The following is a 24,863-nucleotide window of genomic DNA, read 5'->3' as shown; positions in this document are numbered from 1 at the left end:
AAATGGATAAATGTAAATGTAATGTAAAATGTAGGTCCTTGGACTGAGAGCATCATTTCCCTGTGTGCCAGTGTTCTAATAAAACGTTCAAAAAGAATGCTGCCTGTGCATCTTTCTTCTCCCCATCCAAACCCTGAGCACCACATGCCACAGTATATTCCCTGCCCAATGCACGTTCAGCATCTTCATAAAACGACTCCTCGATCAGTCAGTGCTGATGATGGTGTCTGGGAGATAGACCCACGTTGTTGGAGTTCCGGCACCTTTGAACCTGATGGAGAGCAAACGGCCACTCAAGGGCCCTTGTTGATTGGACACCCAGAGCCATATCCGGAACCGGGAAGCTTTCGGTGGCATGCAAGATCTCTAGGAATTTCCTGTCGTGTGTAGCTATCGTAAAAACAACAACATCCTTCTGTGCAAAGCACAGATTCACTGGCTACACTTCCAAGTTGCCTGCAGATAACATTCTTGGCATTCGCCAACCTCAGCAGGGATGGGGGAAGATAGCACCGGGCCAGGAAGACCCACTGACTAAGTAGCACGTGTAAAACTATTTGTGTAGAACAGTACTATGGAGCTGGAGAAAGTGCAACTGGTCTGTGATACAAATAAATTATGTGGCAGCTAAAAGAAATTGTCACTTGATATATATCATGGAAATGCAGGGAGAAAGTAATGTAGTTGTGACACACAGGTTTGTAACATGAAGGCTACCTGCTTTAGTCTTGCAACAATGCCTGAAAAGCACTTCATATAGTTTCTGAAGGAATAATGTGAAGGAGCCTTACAGGTCAAAGATGGGCACAAATAGTAAGAAACACCATGAAAAGCCAGAAAGAGTGCCAAATTTCCAAAACTTCAGTTTGGCAAAGGCGTGGTTCAATAAACCTGCTCCACAGTACCATGTCCTACTGTAAATCACATGTAGCGATCCTATATAAGCCAAAACATTATCAATACGCATGCAAACTTCACAAGAACCCCTCGGTCACTTTCTTAAGAGAGTGAGCAGTTTACCTGTGGAGGAAGCGGTGACCCACGTTGGCCCGCCAAATTGCCAACTAATGACCAATACAACCAACTCTGATCCACAAGTACATACCCTTCCCATTCCATGCAACAAGGAGTGTGGATCAAAACCATATTTAATGAGGAGGTGTTGTGATGGCATGCCCACAAAAACATAGCATAAATGATAGACAAGAGTAGTTGGATACTGACCATATTGGCAGCTGGGCCCGTTGAAGCCTGCTGGACAGTCGCAGAGTTGAGCAGAACCTTCTTGGCACTGACCACCATTGAAGCACACTCCATAACTGCAGACCGCTGGAGTCAAACCAGAGAGGGAAAGAGAGGAGAAGATGAGATAAGGAGAAGCTCCAAGTAAACACCAGGTTGTAGTGAAGTCATCAACACTGCACATTATAAAACAGATTGTCCACCAGCAGGTTATCACCCTGTTAGCTCACAATCGGTCTGGTCCATCACCCTCTTACTTTAACAACAGAACACGGGACACCATTTGCTCTTACCAGAAAAGTACCAAAAAAAAAAAACTCCATTTAATTCACCTAGTTAGCCCTTTTTAATCCAGAAAGTGGTTTCCCTGAACATTTAGCCAAATTTAGTGGAAAGGGATTTAAGAATTGTGTTAGGAAACCTAACATCCCCTTTTCCCAGTCCTTAGGCACTCCTTCTGGGACCGAAATGGTAAAACACTAGTCGATTTTGAATGTATCTTGCCTTACTTTCAAGGTAATTCATCAAAACGTAGCAATAATCTCACTTAAAACTGTTTAAACCTTACTAATTAATCTTATTATTTTATGGACTCCTTGTGACATAAGATGTACAGAAAATACACCCACATACACACATCAGTCACATCTCCACTAAGACACGTGGACCGTCCCCTTGAGAGAGGCACACTTGATTTACATTTCCGTTCCTTTCATTTTTCCTAACAGCAAGCAAGAGGATGATGAAAAAGACGTGCTGTATGGTGCATCTGTCACCCGTACTGATTCATTGTGGGACGCATGACAGCTTCTTACACATACAACACTCATTCTGTATGACTTGGGTCACTCCGGTCATCATTCACAGACTCAACTCCAATTTCGCTTCATATAGATCGCTGCACCAAGTGTTAGGCAACAAACTAGGGTTACTTGAGTCTCATGTCTGCAGCTATGTCTCTTTCTCTTAATGTAATGCATAAATTGTAGTTTTGCTGAGATGTACGTCGCTTTGGACAAAAGCGTTTGCTAAATGAATACATGCAAATGTATGTAATGTGTTGGTCAACCACATACTGAGGAGTCAAAACTGGTGTGGATATAAGATATTCTCCATCTTCATACTTAATGCCAAACATCTCAGCTAACCTATAATAATGTTCTTCACAAAAGCACACGGGTTGTGAATTCAATGAATCAGGGGTTCAACGGTGGAAAAAAATGTTACAAGATTATGGGCGGGGGTGGTTCTAATGGCCACTGCTGCCTAATCTCTTCAAGCCTACTGACTCAAACGCCCTGAGGGGGTGTGAAAAATTCATTAGGGCAGGGCTTCCTCAGAAAAACTAGTGCTCGAAGTCCTAGCTTCCTTCTCTGACTTTCATGCCACCCCGCACTCAGACAGCACATCCCGGAGGTGCCAGGCACAAGGAAGACCTCCTTGACCTCCTTAGCCATCCCTGCCTCTGCATCTGCCGCTCCCCACCAAGCACTGCCTTGTGCATGGGAGATGTGGGATTACCTGCAGAGTTGAGGGAGGGAACTGGAGGAGTGAAGTGGGTGCTTCTGGTCTTAGACCCCATCCTGGCAGCTGCTAGGCTTTGGTGGAGCATAAATGTCTACATGACTTAATCTCCTAAGGAATCCATCCGCCTCTCTCCTCTGTATCCGGGATGCGATTCTACGAAGTACCCCTTCTGGTCTGGCAAAAGACGCACACCTGAATCTAGTGCTCATCTAATACCATCACCTGTGAGAACATGACCTGCTTCTGAGACCCCTCCACTTTAACATAGTTCAGACCTGCCCAAGTTGCACATGAAGCATAAGTTTTAGCTTAAGTGCGTGACGAATCTCGTCTAGAAACATAACTTCACGAACATGACCAAAAATCTCATACTTTGTCCACTATATGCATCAGTGCTTTGGCAGGGCAAATAAAGAGTCAGGTTGAAGAAGAGTGAAAGAAAGGAAGTGTGTGCACCTGCCAGAACAATTCAAACAACTTCATAATCCTCAGAGCAACCGTGAAACGGTAAATGTCATGTCTACTTTGTTTCACTACCCTGTTCTTCCATCCCACTCCTCGCCCAACCTACCTCCTACCCAGCTGATGGATGACAGTTTGCTCAAAAACCCACGTTCACAAATTCAATTAAATTCCATTCAAACCGCCCGGAGTGGCATTTCTGGTCATATACGCACAACGGGTAGCTCTTGTCCAAAAAAAGTGCAATGAGGGGAAAAAGGGCACAACAAAAGTAGCGGAATATACCAACACACTGCAACAGACCACATTTATCCATCTATTTTTTGGCTGACATTTTTCTCATAAGTGACTTGCAATGTTAGTAGTTTTATATACAAAAACCTATTATTTATCAATTTACCCAGGTACCCCAGTACAAGGTGCGACCACCACGGTACCCCCTGCTCCACTTTCTGCGTATACAGTATTGGAGAAGAGTGACCTCAGTGAAACTGGTCATCCTACCTGCATATGTGACCCCAAACACAAGATACAGGGGTGGAGAGGTGGGGATTCTCGTACTCAAAGTAAACAAAACCAATAGTATTTTTTGACAAAAGGCCTTCAAAATGTACCAAAACATTTTAAGACATTATATATATATATTTTTTTTATTAATAGCAGCTCTGGGTCCCAGCAACACAGAGACTGAGAAAGTACACAGACACATTGCAAATACACCTGCATACTTAAGGGCAAAAAATTTCAATATTTAAAAGGTGTCAACATGTACCGCCAAGAGGTACACAACTCAGAGAGGAGTACAGAAATTCTGGAGCACATCTGATTTATAGAGATATTAATTTTTTGAGCAGAAAAAAAATACTTTAGCAATCCATATACTGTATTTTGACATGGAACTTAAGGTATTCACCATAACAAAATATATTTCCTTACCGTGTATGTAAAACAAATCAGCCTCCATTCCATAACTTTGCCAAAAGGGCTGTGGATTAACAAGACTGAAATAATGGGTGATCACAGCAAATCAGCAGATGCAAAGTTCTGAAATGTTGTACTCAGTTTTCTTCTGAGGCAGTACTACCTTCGCTCTGGTAACTTGTAAATAACCCTGTAGCTTTTCCGTTAGCTCATCACAGATTTGTTGTGCTATAGAATGCCATGGAAATGTTTTGTGCAAGCCGGGCGCTGCCACATTGCAGCAGGGCAGAAAGATGTTTTTCGCAGTCGATTTAACTATACAGGAATTTGTCCTCTCATCACTGCATTTCATTCCAGGGTTAACAAGCAAATGCGAGACATGGAAGTGCTCCATTGGCCCAGCGAGTTCCATGATGTAAAGGATTACAATCTGCACAGCTTCATTTAGTCCAATCCCACGAGTTCGTAAAGCACCCATAAATGAGAAGAGGACCTGTGAAGCAAGTCCCAGTAAGAAAATATCTTCATTCCAAAAACAAGTACTTTGTGGCTGCTTTGGACTCTCTTGACATAATGTCTTTGGTACTATGCCACTACAGAACAGAAACAGATCCCACAATTACAGACACGCGCAGCCTGTAGAATAGCAACTTAGATCCTGGCCTTCATCGGCTTCAGAAGCACCCAGATTGTCAGAGAAAAAGGTTAAAGACACTTGGACTATGACAACCAGCACAACCATGGCAGTCAAGCTACTCTTCTTTTGACATCACCCACCACTAGCTACTTTTCTGGAACAAAGTTTGTCACGGTAAGCGGTGACTTGATGACCATGAAAGAATATGCATGCAACACCATGACCACAGAAATGCGTTGCCCGTTTCATTCAATAATTACAAAAGTGTGCTTCTGTGACCTATTTGACTTGACTTTCTGATCCTCATTAGTAGACTTTTGCTTTTTGCTTGATCTGGGTCCTCAAAGTGACTAATAGAGCAGCTAGCACTTCACATGCTCAAGCCCTCCAACATGTTCAAGAACCCTCGAATCCCAGTTGGTGACAGCGAGCAGTAGGTATCTCACAATAGACTTAAGTGTCAGTTGTAGAAACCTTCAGTGTTGAACGACAAAGTTTGCAAGCACTTGGGAGGCCTGGTAGTTATAAACAATGGATACCGCTCTTCCATTGTCCGTCTGAGCCAGAGTGAGAACTGCCCCCATTGTTGGACTAGACAGAAATTCCCAGTAATGGTCAGGATGTGGAGAAGTAGTCGCCGTCTTTCAGGTACAGTGGGTGGTCCGGGTGTCTGAGGGACTTCCCTTTGCTGTGTACTGGGACGTGACAATAGTGCTACACTCCACAGTGGCCATGGGGACCCCATCCAGGATTCAAATGTAAAGCTTCTTGTTCTGTTCCTCATGAGAGGTTTCCTAGTCTACTTCTGGAGACTCTTTGGATTGGTACGACTGAAAAGGGCTGTGTAGCTCATTGACTCCAAATACATGTTTAAAGCCACTGTGGTCTACCATGGAATTTCGTTTCCCAGCATGCTGAGGGTTATTAGTCATCTTCCATTGGGTCGAGGTTGAACCATTCAACTGCTTGTTCACTGGCTGAAACGCACTAAGGATGGACCACATTGGTGGGGACGGAAGAAAGAAAGAAAGAAAAATGGTATCGCCAGGGTCGGACACCAGTATCCGATATTAGAACGGTATCATTTACCGCTTTATTTCATACCGGTAAATACTCATTTTGCAAAGTTCCAGTACCACTATCAGTATTTTAGCCCAACAAAATTTTAATTTTCTGTATTATTCTCCCAAAAAAAGAAATTTCAACAAAAATTGAGGATACTTAATGAAAATTTCACAGAATCATGCTTATTTAGGAAAGGTGGCAATTTACAGTCATGGGAGCAAAATGATACTCGTTTGATTTAACCACAGCACAATTCACACTTCTCTTTGTGTGCGGCGTAAGCTTACGTTAACACACTTTCTGCGTACCAGGAAATAGCGTGCCATCGGAGACAGTGTTTTCTTTAGCAGGCTATAAAATGAGCCAAGAGAGGTCTCAGATGGATGCACTGAAAGTCAATACGCTTATTTTATTGTTGAAGATACTGATTAAGTGCTTGTTACAACTAAAACTGAAAACTTGTCCAGCTTAAGTGTAACATTTAAAAAAAAAAATTAAAAAAAAAAACATTTATTGTTCAGTCTGAGTCTTACTGTCAGTATCTAGTTAGTATTTAATATGTTTTGCATAAGATTTACATTATTAATACCATTAATGATATTGGAGGGGGAGGCGCAGCAGGTTTGGTCAGGTCCTGCTCTCCGGTGGGTCTGGGGTTTGAGTCCTGTTTGGGGTGCCTTGTGATGGACTAGCATCCCATCCTGGGTGCGTCCCTCCCAGCTCCCGCCCTCTGTTGCCGGGTTAGGCTCCAGTCCACCGCGACCCCGCTCAGAACAAGCGGTTTCAGATTGTGTGTGTGAGATTAATGATCGTATATAATCGTAACATCTTGTTGGTACCGATACTATACCGTATCACTTAATCCTTAACGTGTCCAACCTCTGACACCACTTTTGTTTCTGTTGCCACCTCCACGGGAATCTCATTCAACCCTGTTGAACAGAGGTTGTCAGCATGGGGGAGGTGAAGTGACAGGTACTTGTCTGTCCACAGCTACAGCATGAGTGTGTGGGCTTTTGTGTGTGTGTGAGAGATGGTATGACGGTCCACAGCTCATTTCCTGCACCCTCCGTACTGACTACATATCACGAGCAGGGTTTCTTTTGAACTTCTAAGAGTGCTTTGCTCTGGTGGCAGGTTACTGACAGAGTGGCAGTCCTGTCCACCTCAACACATAAACATCCCCTTCATGCCCCTCAGTTCCACCACCTTCCATGGAGCCCTTTGTTGTTCTCACCCTGGGGGTTTCCAGCTGAGGCCTGGATTTTACTTCATGGGTAACACTGCGTTCTACTTCAAAACATTTCTTCTGACAGTCTTCGCTTTAATTTGTTTTTAAAGACTCAGTTTTAATTGTGATGCAAGAATAGCTTTTACACAATGTGTAATTACACCTTGTTTACATGTTTAGGAATGCTCCTCAAAGCATTTCTGTTTAATTTTCCTTGAATTTGTTCTTTGTGTACCCTTTTATTTGACACATTCTTCTGCAGAGCAAAACATAATGTGGAGCGCAGAACTACAGTAATGCCCCCCAACGTTCTAATTACCCAAAAAGGGGAATTAAAGGGTGGGCACATGAGTTGCTTTAAGCGTGGCAGTGCGGTTTAGAAAAAGACAGGAGGCTGCAAGGGTAAAACGAATGGCACCTATCTGTCAGCTGAGACTCCGTAGTAGAGACGGTCCAAACAAAAACATCAGGGAACAGCCCTCGCAGCCCCCTGCTGTTTGGACAAGCTGCTAATCCACTCAAGGTCTTTGTGTGGCAGCACGGTACAGTCGTAGAGACAGATGGGAATAGGCTTCGGTCCATCCGCTCCACATCTGAGGTTGACTATATTTACATTTATTTATTTATCAGATGCTTTTCTCCAAAGCACCTTCCCATGAACTCTGTAGTGTTATCAGCCTACACACCTTATTCACCACAGTGACTTACACTATTTATACTGGGTCATTCATCCATACATCAGGGCAATACACTGTCACTCACACTATGGGGGAGCCTGAACAGCATGTCTTTGGACTGTGGGAGGAAACCAGAGCACCTGGGAGAAATGGGGAGAACATGCAAACTCCACACAGACGGAGCAGGGATCGAACCCACGTTCTCTCACACCAACCGGCCGCTGTGAGACAGCAGTGCTTGTAAACAAGGTGTAATTACACAAAATATTTATCCTTGGAATGATTTTGTGTGGCTGTGTGGGTATCCATTGAGCTACCCAGTGTTTACTGTCCCCAATGGGGACGCAGGGGCTCTTGACATACTCAGGCACTCCAGCATGTTCAAGTGGCAGTTGCTCTCTATTAGTTGCTTTGAGGACCCACTGATGAAGTCTACTGATGAGGATCAGAAAATGATCAAGTCAAATAGGTCACAGAACCTCAATTTACAGTTACTGAATAAAACAGGGAATACGTTTCTATGGTAATGCATGTACTTTCATAGTTGTAAAGGTGGGTATTTGAACCTATATTCTAGCAGTGTAAGTCACCACGGTGAATAAGGTATGTGGGATGATGACACCGCATAGAGTTCATTGGAAGTCGCTTTGGAGAAAAGTGTCTGCTAAATAAATAAAAATGTATTTGTAAAATACATTTGAATTGTGAATTAATATCTTCTCCAGCCAGGAAAACAAAATCACATCCGAAAAGCATCAAGTTGACTGATTATTGCCCATTACTACAGGTCATGACACACTGTTGGGGTGGCAGGTAACGGCGAAGCCTAATGAGAGGGGCAATTTACCAGAGTGGAATCATATTTACATATTAGGGCCAATGTCCTATCATGTCAGGAAACTGCAAAGACATCAGACATACTGTCATGGACACCGTGACAGTATTAAATACACATTGCTAATGTGTCCAATACATTGGCTCAGTTATACAATATCAAATTTGTATGATGTTGCACAAGCTCTAGTGGCTCAATATCCAGGCCAGCAGGCAGTGCAGTGGTGGGAGCCCCCATGCACTCAAAGGATGCAGATTTGAACCCCTTTTCCTGTCATAGCACCCTTGAGTTGTTCTGGTAAAAATTACCCAGCTCTATAAATAAGTTGCTTTGGCGAAAAGCATTACCTAAATCACTGAACAACTAGTATCAATGGAATTGTCTGAGATCTTTAACAAATGTTAATTTAGCTATGAAAACCAAACATCTGGTACTAAGGTGTTAATTGATTTTTCCATTTGTTGTCTCACACCTACTTCTGTTTGTTCAGGATGTCAACATTAAATAAGTTTGTGTGTATTTGTACTCGTTTCTAAAAGTTGGAATTTTTTTTTTTTTTAAGGAAGCTATATCATTTGAGTGACTTTAAGACACATTTTCCATGTAACCAGAGCGCTGCAAACACCGTCATCTTCCAAGTGCACAACAAATCACTTTAAGCATGAAGCAATGAAAGTCAGCCATGTGAGCTCAATGGGCCATTTAATCAGGACAAAACCTTCTGGACAACCTTCCCTCCTTGGACATTTAAAAGGAAAAAGCAGGACAGAGGAGTTTTGGTAGAAGGTGTACTCTTTGGAGGCAGTGAGGAACCAGTGATATCTATGGCTGCTCGTTTGTTGAACCTTGCTAGTTGGAAATAGCACAAGCGCTTCCCAGACAAAGCTGAAGCTCTTCTGTACAGGAGCCAGACATTTGGCCAGTGCCTGTGGAGAATTAACAGCTGTTTCTCTGCACTGGTTCAGTAGGAGAGGCTGATAGAGCACTACCTTGCACTGACAAAGGGGTATGAGTTAGGGGTTCCCACCAGCAGGGCCTGGCCCTCCACAGGCTCCCACTGAGCCTAATTCAAGAGCTTAATCAGCTTAGGCTCAAATTTTTTTTAGAGCAGAAAGAAGTCAGAGGCCAATCTTGCATTGCTGGCAGACCAGCCCATCGCCTACGTTTTTAGACACATACTGCCGACCCCCTCCTTCACAAACCCTTTCTAATACAGAACACTCAGTTCCACCCAACTACACTGAATCCAGGTACAGACAAAACCTGGATACAGAACACACAAGCTTGAAGAGGGATCCTCCCCCAAAGATTTCATTCTCAAATTATATTGGCTCCTCTGTGTCTTGAAGATAACCTCAGTACAAGCTCAACCAGTTCATTTAGGCAAGTCATTTACTCAGTGAAGCACTTAGTGCTCAGGTAGGACAAAGACTTGCATATACAGGTGTCTTCAAGAGCCAGGAGATCAGAACTATTCTTTGGGCTTTGATCCCAAATACCCAGGCTTTAAGACCCTGGTTACGGCCTACAAATGCATCAATAGAACTGCTCCCAGTTACCTACGTGACTTGATCATTCGCTACACCCCAACCAGACGGCTACGCTCTTCCATGTCCGCCCGCTTGGTGGTCCCACGCATGAAAGAAAGTACAGAGGTTCTCGGTTCTGGCTCCGTTGTGGTCAAATATCCTTCCCCTCTCACTCAGAACTGCTGTAAAACATTCACATTTAAAAAGGGTTTGAAAACTCACCTCTTCCAGATTCACTTTGCCCTTGATCTCTTAAGTTCATGTAAGGTGTAAATGTTCATGCAGTATAACTTTAAGATCATGCCCAGATAAGCCTTTACGCAGCTTCTCCTGTAATGTACGTACGTACGTAAATGTTTGTATCTCAACAAAAAAGGTGATCAGGAGTCGTCGATATTCTGAATTATGCAGCTACTTGTGATGAGCATTGGTTCATATGGTGGAAAGCAATTAACTGTACTTAAGAATCATGCGTATGCATCCAAGAGTCTTTTCTTGCTACTGTAATGTACACATTGTATTTTCTACAATATGTAGATCGCTTTGGAGAAAGGCTAAATGAATACATGGAAATGAGCCAAAATCTCTACACAGCTCATTGGAGTTACCATTCTAATTTCACTTTGTAAAGAACTTTCCAATCCATGCTGGGATTTGTGCAAAGCCCTTGTTCAATCCATTGAGACTGCCGTTACTGAGCCACCCCTTCTATCAGAGTTTCACTCCCCCTGTGATATAAAGTGCCGGATTGAATTGTGCTGAGCGAGGTGCTTCAGAGATGGCAAATCACAGAGGGCACACAAGCAAGAGGGGTGTGTTCCATCCCCAGACTTCTTTCATCCTTGCTCAACAGTTCAGAGGAGAAAGATTCATTTACCCCATTCTTGAAGCCCCGCCAAGTCTCAAGTAATGAAGATAGAAAGTTGTGGCTTTTTCCACATACAGAAAAGGAACAGGCATTGTCACAAAAGAGGAAAACAAAGGGGAAGGACTTACAGTCAGAGAGACACCAAAGAGAGTTGCAGGAATGCTGTGTAGGATATCATAATTGGTCTCCGGTGGGACACAGTGTAATAGAGTCCCTTTATGATGGTGAACCTGCCTTTGCTAAGACAAAGAGCTCATTGAGGTCACCACTGGTGGTGTTGCTAGCAATGGTAATGAGACGGTGCTGAAAAGAGAGGATTTGGGGGACCGACTGTTGACCCCATTCCAGCGTCACAGCAGCAAAGAAGACTGGTGGTATCGGGGGGGGGGGGTCTCAGGGACCTTTCCCTTGCAACTGTGTTCTGGATGCTCACCCAAGTTGCTGTCAAAGTATGAAGGCTATGTGGCTTCACAAGGCTGGGGTTAAATCCGTTTAAAGGACTACGACCCCTTGAGGCATCCTGGCCAGTCACTAGTGGTGCTAACCTTGGAGAAGTGCTCTCTAGTTGTCACAGCAAAGCCAACAAATGGCCAAGCTTAGTGACGCCTGGGCTCTTGACAGAAGAGTTTGCTTTTGATGGGGGGGGGAAAAAAAAATTTAATGGAGACACAGGGCAGAAATATTTCTGGGGCTTTAAGGATCTCATGCTTGTCAAAATGGAATGCTGTAAGCAGATGTAGTTCAACAAATGCAACGCTATGAGATAATGAAGCTCTACAGTTTCATGTTTAGCTTGTCCAACTAAATCCCTGCTCTTACACTTCAGCCCTTCATGCAAAACCTTGGTTTGACAGAAGCCCTACAGCTTCTGACCCTGATTTTTCCACAGCGACTGTAGGAATGATTTTTTCCCCACTAACTCCAAGTATCCCCGTCCTTTGAGTGCCATATTTTTTGATGCTTCACCCAAAAAGTTAAGAGTACTGATCATGCTGAAAGTGCACACAGGCTGATTCTGGAACATCTGCAAGAAAGATGCAGGTGTGATGTGGGTGGTCTTGTTCACCCTGCCTTGATTTAGGGCTCCCCTCCTCTGCAGTGTGGGTTGTTGGGGGTAGGGCAACACAGCACCCGGTACCAAAAGGCACCAGAGCCTGCTGTTGATACCCCAACTCGTGACATCCCAGTACCAGAGGCAGGACTTTGGAAGTATACAGGGCCACGCAAGGGCACATACCTCCCCCCTGCTCCCCAGTAACACTGCCCACAAAGGAGGCTGGTGCAACCATGCACAAAACACAGAAGGGTACCACAGAGAGGGCTGGAGCTACTCTGTCACTTCTGCAGCGTTTCCACGGAAACCAATGGTTAAATAAAGCGTGGCTATGTGAACGCAGACAGTCATCTGAAATTACTGCAATGGACTGATAACCTTAAGAATACTTGTGAAACTTTGAACTGTGGGAGGCACCTTGAGGAAAGTTCTTTCCATAAATAGCTTGACGCATTTACAACTGTAGAACACAGGAGACACCAGTTTGTGAATCTACAAGGCGTCCATTCAAAACTGTAATATAAAGAAACATATTGTGCTGTCAACTCTTTCTCAGTCTCTCTTCCTCGACTTGCTCAATGACATGTCTGAGGCACAAGGTTTAAGGTTTGGTTTACCATCAGTCCCCTAGCACTCAGTCAAGTTAACAAGACAGGATGGTGACCTTCCCCTGAAAAAGCAGCTCAGTCCAAACAGACTAAGTTCATGGACTAACAGCAGAGCCTAGATGATCACAACACATCTCCTAAGAGTACCGCAAAACATTTCATCAGAAGCAACAGACATTCAGCATCCTGGGAGAAAACCAACCCAAACAAAGCATTTTTGGGTATCCATGACATATTTAAGGGTAATAGTGTTGATATAACAAGGGGGTAAAGTGTAAAGTTGAGGGGGCTTGAAATAAGAAGGAAAAGAGCTATGCGTTCTTCAAGAATCTCAATCTCCAAACACAATCAACAAATGAACAGTAAGACAGCAGCTTAAAAAACAGACAGTTGGCAGGATGATAAATGAGGAGAACACTTACGATAGAAACAACCTGCTTCTCCGTTGAGTTGGGACCAGCCAGGGCAGCACTTGTAGATCATCTGGTACTCCTGCTGGTACACCTGTCGGTAGGCCGTGTAGTAGGCTGTCCTGCAACGAGATGGAAACGCAGCGCTCGGGGTCAAAATAGCAGCGGTGGTCTCCCACCGGCACCAAACAGCGGCCTTATTGGGACACATGGAGGCCATCATGTTCCCCACTCTTTGATGATGCATTTTTGCAACGACACAAGGCTCCTCAGAGCACCACGTCTGTCCCTGTGATTTGCTCCTGCTCTCCTCCACCTCAACAGGTCATTATGTAGCTCCTGAATTACAGCCCATTTGAAACATGCACAAACATAAGGGTTGGAGGGAGTGGGGGCTAACAGGGCTATTAGACAGCTTCGCCTCTTGGTGGGTGGTGCACCTACTGATATTCTGAGATGGCACTGCTGAGTAAGCATGTAGATTCCCCATGTAAAAGGTCAGGCACAGTCACGTAGACACACAGCAAGATCAATCGAGACTTTTAAAAAAAAAAAAAAAACCTCAAACGCCAATATTCACCTGAGGATTTGTGCACAAAAGCTGAAAACATGTAACAAATACTCCAGCAAAGCTTCAGCCTACACACGTGACCCCTTACTTGGTTTTACTGTATGTACGTGTCTACACTCATTAATTTAGCAGACGCTTTTCTCCAAAGCAACTTCCAATGAACTCTATGCAGGGTTACCAGCCCCCACATCTTATTCACCGTGGTGAATTACACTGCTAGATACACTACTTACACTGGGTCACTCATCCATACATCAGTGGAATACACTCTCTCTGTCACTCTCAGAGTATAGGTGAACCTGGACAGCATGTCTTTGGACTGTGGGAGGAAACCAGAGCACCTGGAAGAAACCCACGCAGAGAGAACATACAAACTCCACACAGACTGACTGTGGATCGAATCCACATCCTCTCGCACCACCCAGGCGCTGTGAGACAAGTAGATTTACTCAAGTAAATCTGCCTATATGACCGTTATTGCATTATTTCACATTTACATTTATTAGACGGTTTTCTCCAAAGTGACGTGCAACTCAGAAAATACAATGTGCGCACTACATTAGGAGAAAGTTACATGAATGTTAAACTCACACACTCTGTGGTTCAGCACCACTAATCCATTGTGTGCGTGTGAAATACACCTCATCTCACTTCCCAGGAACACCTCCATCAGTTTATTACACACTCCGCTGCAAACATTAGCCTTGATGACTCATCCTGGGAAACTGCACAGTCCTTTGCTTCTGTGGTCATCGAAGAGCTTTAACTGACATGTCTCACATATGACAAGGATTTTCAGCCTGCGAACACTCATCTGCAAATCGGTTACTTCTCTCTTTTTCAATTTTATTAACTCAATGCATAAAATAGTAAAAATGACAAAACCAAAAAAAAAAAAAAAAAAAAAAAAAAAAAAAAAAAAAAAAAAAAAAAAAAAAAAAAATTACAAAAACTATGGTAATAAAAACACAAGGTACAGTTTGGATGTAAATATTTAGCGTGCAACGGTTTTTAAATGCTTTTTCATAAGTGCAGTCTTGCATATTACATTTAAATTTATTCATTTAGCTGATGCTTTTCTCCAAAGCAACTGACAGTGTTGAGGTTATAATTATTTATTCATTTATACAGGTGTGTAATTTTACTGGAGCAATTTAGGGTAAGTACCTTGCTTAAGGGTACTACAGCCAGTGGTGGGACGTATTAGTGTTAGTAAAGGACCATGTGATTTTATTTGCGTGACAGTGCAATGTTTACAAAATTGGGTTTTTTACTTGAGAATTTGCATTTAAGGACATTAAATTTGGTTAAAATTAAATTAAGTAAAATTGTTTGTTGGCCTCCTCGCAGAAGCTGAAGAAACTAAACAGCACATTCTCCCACAATAGTGACAATGAATATGTAAATTAATTTTTCCACTTTTCCCGAAGTGTTACAGTATATGAGCACCGCCAGAACAAGTGCAAGACGGCTTCAGGTGCACTTCACAAAATATAGTTTATATCACTGTCTTTCTTGAAATTCTGAGGGTAACAACTGGCTTGGTAAATTACATCAATTCTATCCATCAGCTTGAATGGAGCCTCTAACACTATTTATGAGCAAATACAACTATACCTTCATCCAGCTCACAGGGCTATTACCAATAAAAGAATTCCAGTAGGACTGGAAGTTCTCTGGCACAGCAGACCGCAATTCCAGCACTAGTCAGGTAACCAGCACAATGAGATCAGCATCTTCTTAACAATCCCTTCATTACTGACACCAGTTTGAACTGTATGACCATTTTAACAACATTGCATATGTGTCACAAAGCTGCTGTATGAGTGAGCGTGTGAATGTGGTGACCATCAGGTGGGGGGGAATACGGTGCTGCTTGAAAGGGCTTCATATACTTATCTCCCTCCGTTTTACCATAATTATTCAATGAAAATCAGTGTTTCTCATGTGACATAATAGGTGTGTAATGACCAATTCCATACGATGCTTTAGAGGAAATCACGTGTAGTAGAAACACACAAGTAGTGCAGGTGTAAAAATAAGTGAAGCCCAAGTTGCACTGGTTACACCAAGTAGGTAAGTAGAATTGAGGTGTAAATCAATCATTTATTGATTTTATGATCCAACGCTGAGATTGCGAGAAGCTTATTTTAATATCCTATACAAGAATAATGACCATCCCTACAGGGTTCACATACTTTCAAGCAGCACTAAGTGAGTGAATGAAAGAGTAGAGTAAAGTAAAGGACCAAGTGAGAGAACAGGTGATGAGAGAGACAGTGGACATGTGAAGGAGCAGTTACTAGACAAGAAGGCCTCACCTCCTCTCATATCCCACACACCAGGTGTGGCCAGAGCAGCCCTGCTTCCACACCTTGACCATTCGCGTGAAGCCCTGGACACAGGGCTGTCTTTGTGCCACCAACATCAGCTGTCGCTCTGCACACACGTTGGGCCTGTCGGGGACAGCACAGAGCAGCAGTTAGTGTCCAGCCGTCATACCAAGCTTTTTTCTTTTACATATGCTCTTCAATAATAAGAATAAAAAAAATATTTCTGCAAAATGGTCAATCCTGGGAAAGATATAGAAACAGAAAACTAAGGAAATTTATGGACAATTTAATTTTTAAAACTTTTTCTTCAACTGGCCATTAGGCTTAAATTTCACCTTGTGAAGGTTATCGATTTGTCTGCAAAAGATGTTATTCTGAATTAAATATCTTCAAGGGATTTCCCTGCACTTGACCTCAGAACCATTGGAGACTTGAGTTTATCATAGAAGAGGTTTATTATGCAAAATACACTGAATGCAGTTTATATTAAATAGTTGATCTTTCTGGTGATTAGACTTCCCATCCCATCCTGCACTACTGTGAACAACATTTGCCAAGAAAAAAAAAAAAAAAACCCCACACACGGGCCTGCGGCTTCCCCCAGCTCTCGTAGCCCCCTGTCCTTAGCAGCAAACGTGATTCCAAAAGCTCGCATGTGCTTCAGGCTGCAAGTTTCGCTACATTTGCTGCATTAAAATAATGACTTGAGTCACTGGAAAAGTAAGTTTGGTCTTCAAATGACCTCCAATTATTCAGCGTACCAAGTAGAAATAAAACTGAACTGACCCTAATTATTCCTTCTAGACAAAAATGAAAAAAAAAAAAAAAAAGATCTGAAAGCTTCATTTCCTTCCATCTGTCATGAGTCCACATCTGTGTCTAAAGCAATAAAAATTAAACATGATCTTATTAGTACACACAGTATTCTGATGGTATTCCTTTGATTTAAACAACAAAATGTGGTATGAGAAGAATTTTTATTTTGATATTTCTGACCACTATACAGCATCTCTTGTCTGACACGAGCCAGAGAGCCTGCTCTACATGTGAGCAGGAAGAATATTAAACCCAATATTAGAACTAATATTAAATCCCTCTGTGAATGAAAGCGACACAGAGACACGATGAGTCACGAGCTTCTACAGGACAATGTTGTCACACCCTTGAGCAAAATGCCAACAATAATGTTTTAGTGCATCCGCATGACTGATTTGTAGAATAGGTAAGAAGGGATTAAGTAGCATAACCCCAGAGACTACTTGCTAGATTTTACTAATTAACAAGATGCTGTGCAGGGACAGGAACAGCGGTTTTCCAAAAAAAAAAAAAAAAAAACCGTATTGTAAAATGTTATTTTAGTTATGTTATTTTAGATGTTTGCTTAAATTTTAAAATTTCAAAATCAGAAAACAGTACTTTCAGTCTGAAGTCATATAGGCCTACACATACAGTGGAACCCAAGGTACTGTACCAATAAATCAGTATTTAGAGGAACTATAAAGTTTAAAAATGGCCAAGAATACAGACTCTAACTACACTTTTCACCCATTGTGCAGCAATTCACTTTACTGTGTCTAATAGTAAATCATTCAAATACCACACATTTCTGCAGAATTTTGGCAGTAGAGTAACCCCCACTCCCAATCTGAAAGATTAAGAATTAGTCAGAAATATAAACTCTATGACATCATAGAGTATTAACATGTTTCACTCTCTCATGAAGTCACTTTAGTTTTATTTTTTTTCTGGACATTGCAAAAGTTGATCTCCCAAAAGAGAATATGTAAGCTAGTGTGGTTATTCATGTAGGAGAACATGCACTCTAAAAGTTATATCCAACTAATGCACATGGACACATGTCAAAACAAAGATAACCAACAGAATCTAACAACTATATTATAGTTCAATTGTTCAGGAAAAATCCATTCAAATCCACAATAAATTGAAAAGAGCACTGATTACTTACATATGAGGCTGAAGATTTCCTCCAGAATGAGAAGCACAATAAATCCAGTTGATGAGTAGCAATAGTAGAGTGAAAAGGTTCAAATCCATCACTTACTTTCAAGCACTTTAGCACGGTTTAAAATTACACTAAAATTCCTGCAAGTCTCCGAGGAAAACAGTATTTCCCTCCAAAAAACTAAAACTTTGTCTAAGATTTCAGGGGAACTGTTTTAGACAATAGGGCCCAAAGCGCGGGAGAAAATTAAAGTTTAAGTGTAAAAGGAAAATACTACCGGTCTTCTGTCTTTAAGCGCGACTACCGCGCGCGCGGGGAGAGTTCAATTAAAGCGCAATTAAGCGGCGCTCCGCGGATGGAGCCGAGTGGAGCGGAGCCCGCAGCTCCGGGCTCTGGGGGAGGGGGCGTGGCCTGCAGGTTGGACACGCCCACATCGAGTTCCAATTCGCGCCTTGACTGACACACACACACACACACACGTACACGTACACGTACACACGTACGTGCGCGCACACGCACACCTGAACCACATCTGCAGCTTGCGAGCCACTGAAGTCTTGGTCATGTTGCGCGCAAAATATTGATATTGCTGGAGGGATGCATAGCTTTGATTGCAAGGTTTGTGTGTGTTCATGTGTGTGTCACATGCGCGGTAGCACTGCACACCCGGGCCGTTTTTCCGCGCCCGTAAAAAGCAGGTACGATCCGCTCATTAATTTGTCACGTGGACATGTTCATCTCACCAAAGTGATGCAAGTTTATATAAAATTTCTGTGTCTGAATTCCAGAGATAAGGTAGAGCTCTCACTTTAATCCTACGTGCCCGGTTAAAGGAGACGATTATTTTTTGCTGTTTCCACTGTGTTTTTTTTCATGCTTACCTAGTAGTAGCGCTGCTGTGTCACAGCGCCTGGGTGGTGCTAGAGGACGTGGGTTCGAGCTCCACTCAGTCTGTGTGGGTTTCCTCCCACACGCAGTCCAAAGACATGCTGTTCAGGTTCCCTCATAGTGTGTGTAACAGAGAGCATGTGTTCCACTGATGTATGGATGAGTGACCCAGTGTAAGTAGTGTATCTAGCAGTGTAAGTTACCGCGGTGAATAAGGTGTGTGGGCTGATAACCCTACATAGAGTTCACTGGAAGTCACTTTGGAGAAAAGTGTCTGCTAAATAAATAAATGTAACTGTACCTGGGCATAAGGGGGGCATGGTGGTGCAGTGGGCTGGACTGGGTCCTGCTCTCCAGTGGGTCTGGGGTTCGAGTCCCGCTTGGGGTGCCTTGCGACAGACTGGCGTCCCGTCCTGGGTGTGTCCCCTCCAGCCTTACGCCCTGTGTTGCCGGGTTAGGCTCCGGTTCACCGCGACCCCGTATGGGACAAGTACGTCAGAAAGTGTGTGTGTGTGTACCTGGGCATGTCTCAGGTTGTTTTTTTTTTTTTTCCCAGTTGTTCATGAAAAATGATATAGTTTGAAAAGAGTACATTACTTCCCAGAACACCATCCAATTTCAGAAAACATTTTATAAACATATTTTATAAACATACTCTGGTGCCTCCCCAACATTCAGTTGGTCCTTTTCATTAATATCCTGGAATAATTTTAACCATTTCAGTAGATACATACTTGGTAATATGTTTCTTTTCCTTTTAAAATCCATAAAAGAATGAATTACATATCAATAGCCAAGGCTGTCTGACATCAACATTTGTTATTTTAAGGTAATTTAAGAAACAAGCATTTTGGTGAGAAATACAAAACTATTAAAATTCGTATGATTTATCAAAGAACTTATCAATATCTCGACACACACCCAGACAACTGTTACATATGGGTTTGCCACATGGACAGTGAGACTCTAGTTCTTCACTGCATCGAAAGGCGCTTCATATTTTCTTTAAAGGCTAAATGGGCAGCAGATTGCAGTAGTTTGAGCTACTGCCTTCCAACAAAGGACCTGGGTTCAAATCCTTCCTCTTGTTGTACCACTTCTAAGTGAGCTACTTCCCCTAAACTGTGCCAAAAAAGAAACTTATACAGCTCTATAAATGAGTAAATCATTGTAAGTTCCTTCAGAAAAAAAGCATCAGTTAAACAGTGAAAGTGTTCCTTCAGAACCCAGATGCAAAACAATCATGTCAATTTCTTTCTGATCCTAAATTCTTCTTTTTTAAAAGACATCGTCAGAGTTAGAGTTAGTGTTCCCCGGTTTCTGTTTTTACAGCTGCTCTTCACTACTGCATATCAAGCAAATTTGTGCAATGGTGGTTGGCCATTTAACTCCTGAGTTAGGAAAGGTCAAACGCAACTGCTATGAACTTTGTGTCTATAAACCGAGCCTGGAAATAGGATACGGTGCAATCAAGTTGTGGCGATAATATGTTCAAGGTGTTTCAGTCTTGTTATTAAACCTGGATGTTACAGCCTTCATGGTTCTCTCAGAATAGTTAGTGCTTCATTTTTTTTTTCTTGTCACTTATTTAGTGCAAATGCAACAGCCTAATATATATACAGACACACACACTCACAGGGCACTTTATTAGGAACACCTGTACACCTGCTTATTCATGCAACTATCTAATCAGCCAGTCGTAGCAGCAGCACAATGTATGAAATCATGCAGATACAGGTCAGAAGCTTTAGTTAATGTTCACATCAAACATTAGAATGGGGGAAAAAATGTGATCTCACTGATTTTGACAATGGCATGACCGTGATTTTTGGCGCCAGATGGGCTGGTTTGAGTATTTCTGTAACTGCTGATCTCTTGGAATTTTCACACATAACAGTCTCGAGTTTACTCAGAATGGTGCGAAAAACAAAAAACATCCAGTGAGCAGCACTTCTGCAGACGGAAACAACTTGCTGATGAGAAAGGTCAGAGGAGAATGGCCAGACTGGTTTGAGCTAACTGAAAACTGAGATAACCGCTCTTTACAACTGGGGTGAGCAGAAAAGCACCTCAGAACGCACAACACGTGGTACCATGAGGCGGATGGGCTACAACAGCAGAAGACCACGTTGGGTTCCACTCCTGTCAGCCAAGAACAGAAAGTTGAGGCTGCAGTGGGCACAGGCTCACCAAAACTGTACAGTTGAAGACTGGAAAAACGTAGCCTGGTCTGACGAATCTTGATTTCTGGGGAAGCACACAGATGGTATGTTCAGAGGAACTGGTTTCATGAAGATGATGATGAGTTCAGTGTTCCTCAGTGCTCTTCCCAGTCACCGGACCTGAATCCAGTAGAACACCTTTGGGATGTGGTAGAGCGGGAGATTTGCACCATGAATGTGCCTCAGCTGACAAATCTGCAGAAACTGAGCGATACAATCATATCAACATGGACCAGAATATGAAAGGAATGTTTCCAACATCTTCTGGAATCCATGCCATGAACAACTGAGGCTGTTCTGAGAGCAAAGGGAGGCCCTACCCATACTCATGTAGTGTTCCTAATAAAATGTTGGAGTATATATGGCCAATGATACCAAGGTACGTGATCTTGGGAACTGTGGCGAATAGTGCTGGACAACTTGACTTCCCCATCTTGAGCCGGTGGCATTTTCACTTGAATCAGAACACAACTAAGCTGAAAATCCACCCTTCTTCTCTGAGGTCTGATGTGGGGTAAAAACAAACTATCCAGTCTCAGCAATTATAATTATTTTACGGAAGCCAGTGTGGACAACAGTGTATGCTGAGCGATTCAGGTTGGAACGTTTTTGACTTAATTATAATTTCCAGAGGTGAAGGCTGAAGACGAAGTTCGCTAAGCAGGGAGTTAACAGCTCACACGCTCTGTTGATGGTGCCAGGTGGTTGAGGTCACAGCTGGGTGAAGATGGCATAGCATTGATCCCACTCCCAGTGACCCAAACCGCAGGACAGCAGCTGTGTGGGTTCAGTACCACTGCCTTGTCTACATATATATGAATACCATCAGCACCTGGTCGAGCTTCTTCACACACCTCATCTGTACTGTGTGGTCTCAGCTGTACCCTGAAACCCGGGAGCTTTCACTTCACATGACAGTCTCAGTGTATTCTTGTTGACTTCATTCAGTGACTAGCCTGATATAGAGGTTTTGTTAAACCATGACATCACATGTTATAAAATTGTTCATCACCTCTTTTATCATATTAATAGGTTTCCCTTGAACTGCAGTATTGTAATTTGTTACATTTTTGTCATGTGATTGCTACCTTTTACTATTAAATTTATTATAACTATTACAGTTAGAACTTTAAACTTTGTCTTGAATAAAGGTGTAATACAGATAAACACCACAAGAGATCTTACCACACACTGGCTGCACCTTTTAGGACACAAAAAGGTCACTTTTGGATAAGTGTTTTGATTAAATCTCACCCTCTAATTAGTTTTTCATGAACTGGTGGAAGTTACATGTATTAGGAACACAGCAAATACAGCATATGGTATGTAACAATGGTAAAAATAGTCTAGATACTTTTTCTGTTAATTTCATAGATCTGTAGGATTAGAGGACATTTAGACCCTGGACATGATTTATGGGAAATCAAAAGGTCTACAGCATCTATTTAGAAACAATCATACAATTAAACTAAAATTAGGTTAAATATATATGGTCCTGCTGGGGGGTGTGGTGGTGCAGCAGGTTTGACCGGGTCCTACTCTCTGGCAGGTCTGGGGTTCATGTCCCGCTTGGGGTGCCTTGCGACGGACTGCTGTCCCATCCTGGTGTGTGCCCTCCCCCTCCAGCCCTGCGCCCTCTGCTGCCGGGTTAGGCTCCGGCTCGCCGTGACCCTGCTTGGGACAAGCTGTTTCAGACAGTGTGTGTGTGAGATAAATAGTAGTCCTTCTGTTTGTAGGATGCTGGAAATGTGGAAATGCTTTTTTCAAATTATGTGTAGTTTAGGCTCACTAACAGAATCTAGCCAGGCCAAGCAGGATTTGAACCTACACCCAAACAGCCCAATCACTGTGAAGCAGCAGCAGCAGCACTGTGGTGTCATGAGCAGGGTCATGGTGATCCAGAGTTTGTCCTGGAGGCACTGGGTGCAAGGAGGGGGGGGGGTGTTACACCCTGGATGGGACAACACACAATATATTAAAGGCATTTTATAGTTACCGACCCACCTGTACTGCATGTCTTTGAAGATGGGTTTCCCCACACACACGGGGAGAACATGCAAACATGTAAACCACACAGAGTGAGTGGGGTTCGAACCCACGTTCTCTCTCACCAGCCGGGCGCTGCGAGGCGGTTTACTCGCTATTCACTGCGCCACCGTGCCGCCCTCAGAGGTACCCTGTGTGTCTCTTTACTGACACCGCGTGGCCATTAGAAGAACTGCATTCAATTTCAAAGAGAAAATGTTAAATATTTACCGTGTTATTACCAAAGCGAGCACCATACTTCGCTGAACACTGTATACCAGATTAATCATGAAAGTAAATGTACGGAGACTGAAATGTTTCTATTCACATGGTACAAAAATCAAGAATAATAACTGACTACTAATATGGCAGGAGGATGACAGCAGCGTTTTTCACGAGGTGCATAGAAAGTTCCGTTCCGCCTCTTAATTAGAAATACATTTTAGTGTATAGTTATTATTTTAATATGATTTGTTACATTGTAACAAGTGCACTGGAAATGTACTCCCATTGCTTGATAATGTAGTTAATTCGTTACATGGTGATACCCCGAGCTACGGCAACTCCAGTTAGGATTCGAAGACTTCTGATTGATACCATTATACCGCTTGTCCTGAGCAGGGTCGCGCTGGTCCGGAGCCTATTCCTGAAGCAAAGGGCGCACGGCTAAGGAGGGTACACCCTCACACCCTCGACGGACAGCAATCCATTGCAGAGTAGCCATAGACTGAGGGCAATTTAGCGTCAGTCCACCTGAACGACATGTGTGAGAGGAAACCGGAGCACCTGCTGGAAACCCACGCATACACTGGGAAACACGCAAACTCCACAGACTGCGCACGGATCGAATCCACGTCCTCTCGCGCCACCCAGGTATCTGGAGGCAGCAGCGCTACTGACTGCGGCACCTTGCCGCAGCTCATTAAACTCTTACCTCGTTTTACAAGGCATTTCCTCACATCTGGAAGAATTTACATTTGTTACCCCACAACTTTATACATGATGTGTTCAAGATGACTTATAATATGCCATATTCCCGACAATAAACTCCCTACAATCATTCGCCCATCTATTTACCACGTTACATGTACACACAGAGAGCCATTTACTGTAGTCACCAGTTCACCTGAACAAGTGTTGAGACTGTGGAAGAAAACCCACGTGACCACGGTGGTACTGTGGCACGTGCGCGTTACCTGCTGCACCACCGTGTGGCGCGAATAGGCGCTGCCACGCGGTCATCTTTTCAGTCCTCGTGAGGCTCCTACTGCTGCTAGTGTAGCGCTTAGCGCTTTAGACCCAAAGCTACAGGTTCGATTCCAACCTGCAGCTGTAGTACTCTTCAGCATGGTATTCGCCCTAAATTTATGCAGTAGAATCACCTAGTAGGTAAATAAATAGGTAAACAATTCTAAGTACCTTAACGTAACATCCTCCTTGAAAAAACATGAGGTAAATTTCAATCATTATGCTCCTCGTTTCGACTAGTTTAAAAACCGTCCCTGTTGTGGGATGAGGCTGGAATCGTTTTTATTGTCTTTCCCGCTTTTACATTAAGTCTGAACAAAACAGTGTCGTTCGTGTGTGTGTGTTTGTGAAGTATTGACGTACTCAGTACGAGCAGAAGAACACACACAGGAAAGGAAACGGCCCCGTAGTCCTGTGATAACTGATTAACTGCGTCCATTTTCCTGGGATTTGGTTATAATTTACCATAAACGGGTGTCAGATGGGGTTCCGGAACTCATACAAATGTTCCCTTTAAAACGACCGACATTGATAATCAGGTCTTTGA

At 43.0% G+C, this 24,863-nt stretch overlaps 1 protein-coding gene across 1 annotated transcript in view; it reads right to left on the bottom strand.

Moving 5' to 3' along the window:
* megf6b (multiple EGF-like-domains 6b) overlaps positions 1-18,025 on the bottom strand; it is a 76,095-nt gene extending 58,070 nt beyond the window's left edge. The window contains exons 1-4 of the mRNA XM_029247945.1: positions 17,937-18,025; positions 15,959-16,093; positions 13,079-13,188; positions 1,225-1,329 (exon numbers count right to left, since the gene is read on the bottom strand). Coding sequence (XP_029103778.1) covers positions 1,225-1,329; positions 13,079-13,188; positions 15,959-16,093; positions 17,937-18,025 — 439 coding nt within the window. The remainder of the gene's footprint in view (positions 1-1,224; positions 1,330-13,078; positions 13,189-15,958; positions 16,094-17,936) is intronic.
* Positions 18,026-24,863: the final 6,838 nt, after the last annotated feature.

This window comes from Scleropages formosus, chromosome 22 (assembly GCF_900964775.1).
Source record: "Scleropages formosus chromosome 22, fSclFor1.1, whole genome shotgun sequence".
NCBI lineage: Eukaryota > Metazoa > Chordata > Actinopteri > Osteoglossiformes > Osteoglossidae > Scleropages > Scleropages formosus.
This window is presented reverse-complemented; position numbering and strand designations above follow the sequence as displayed.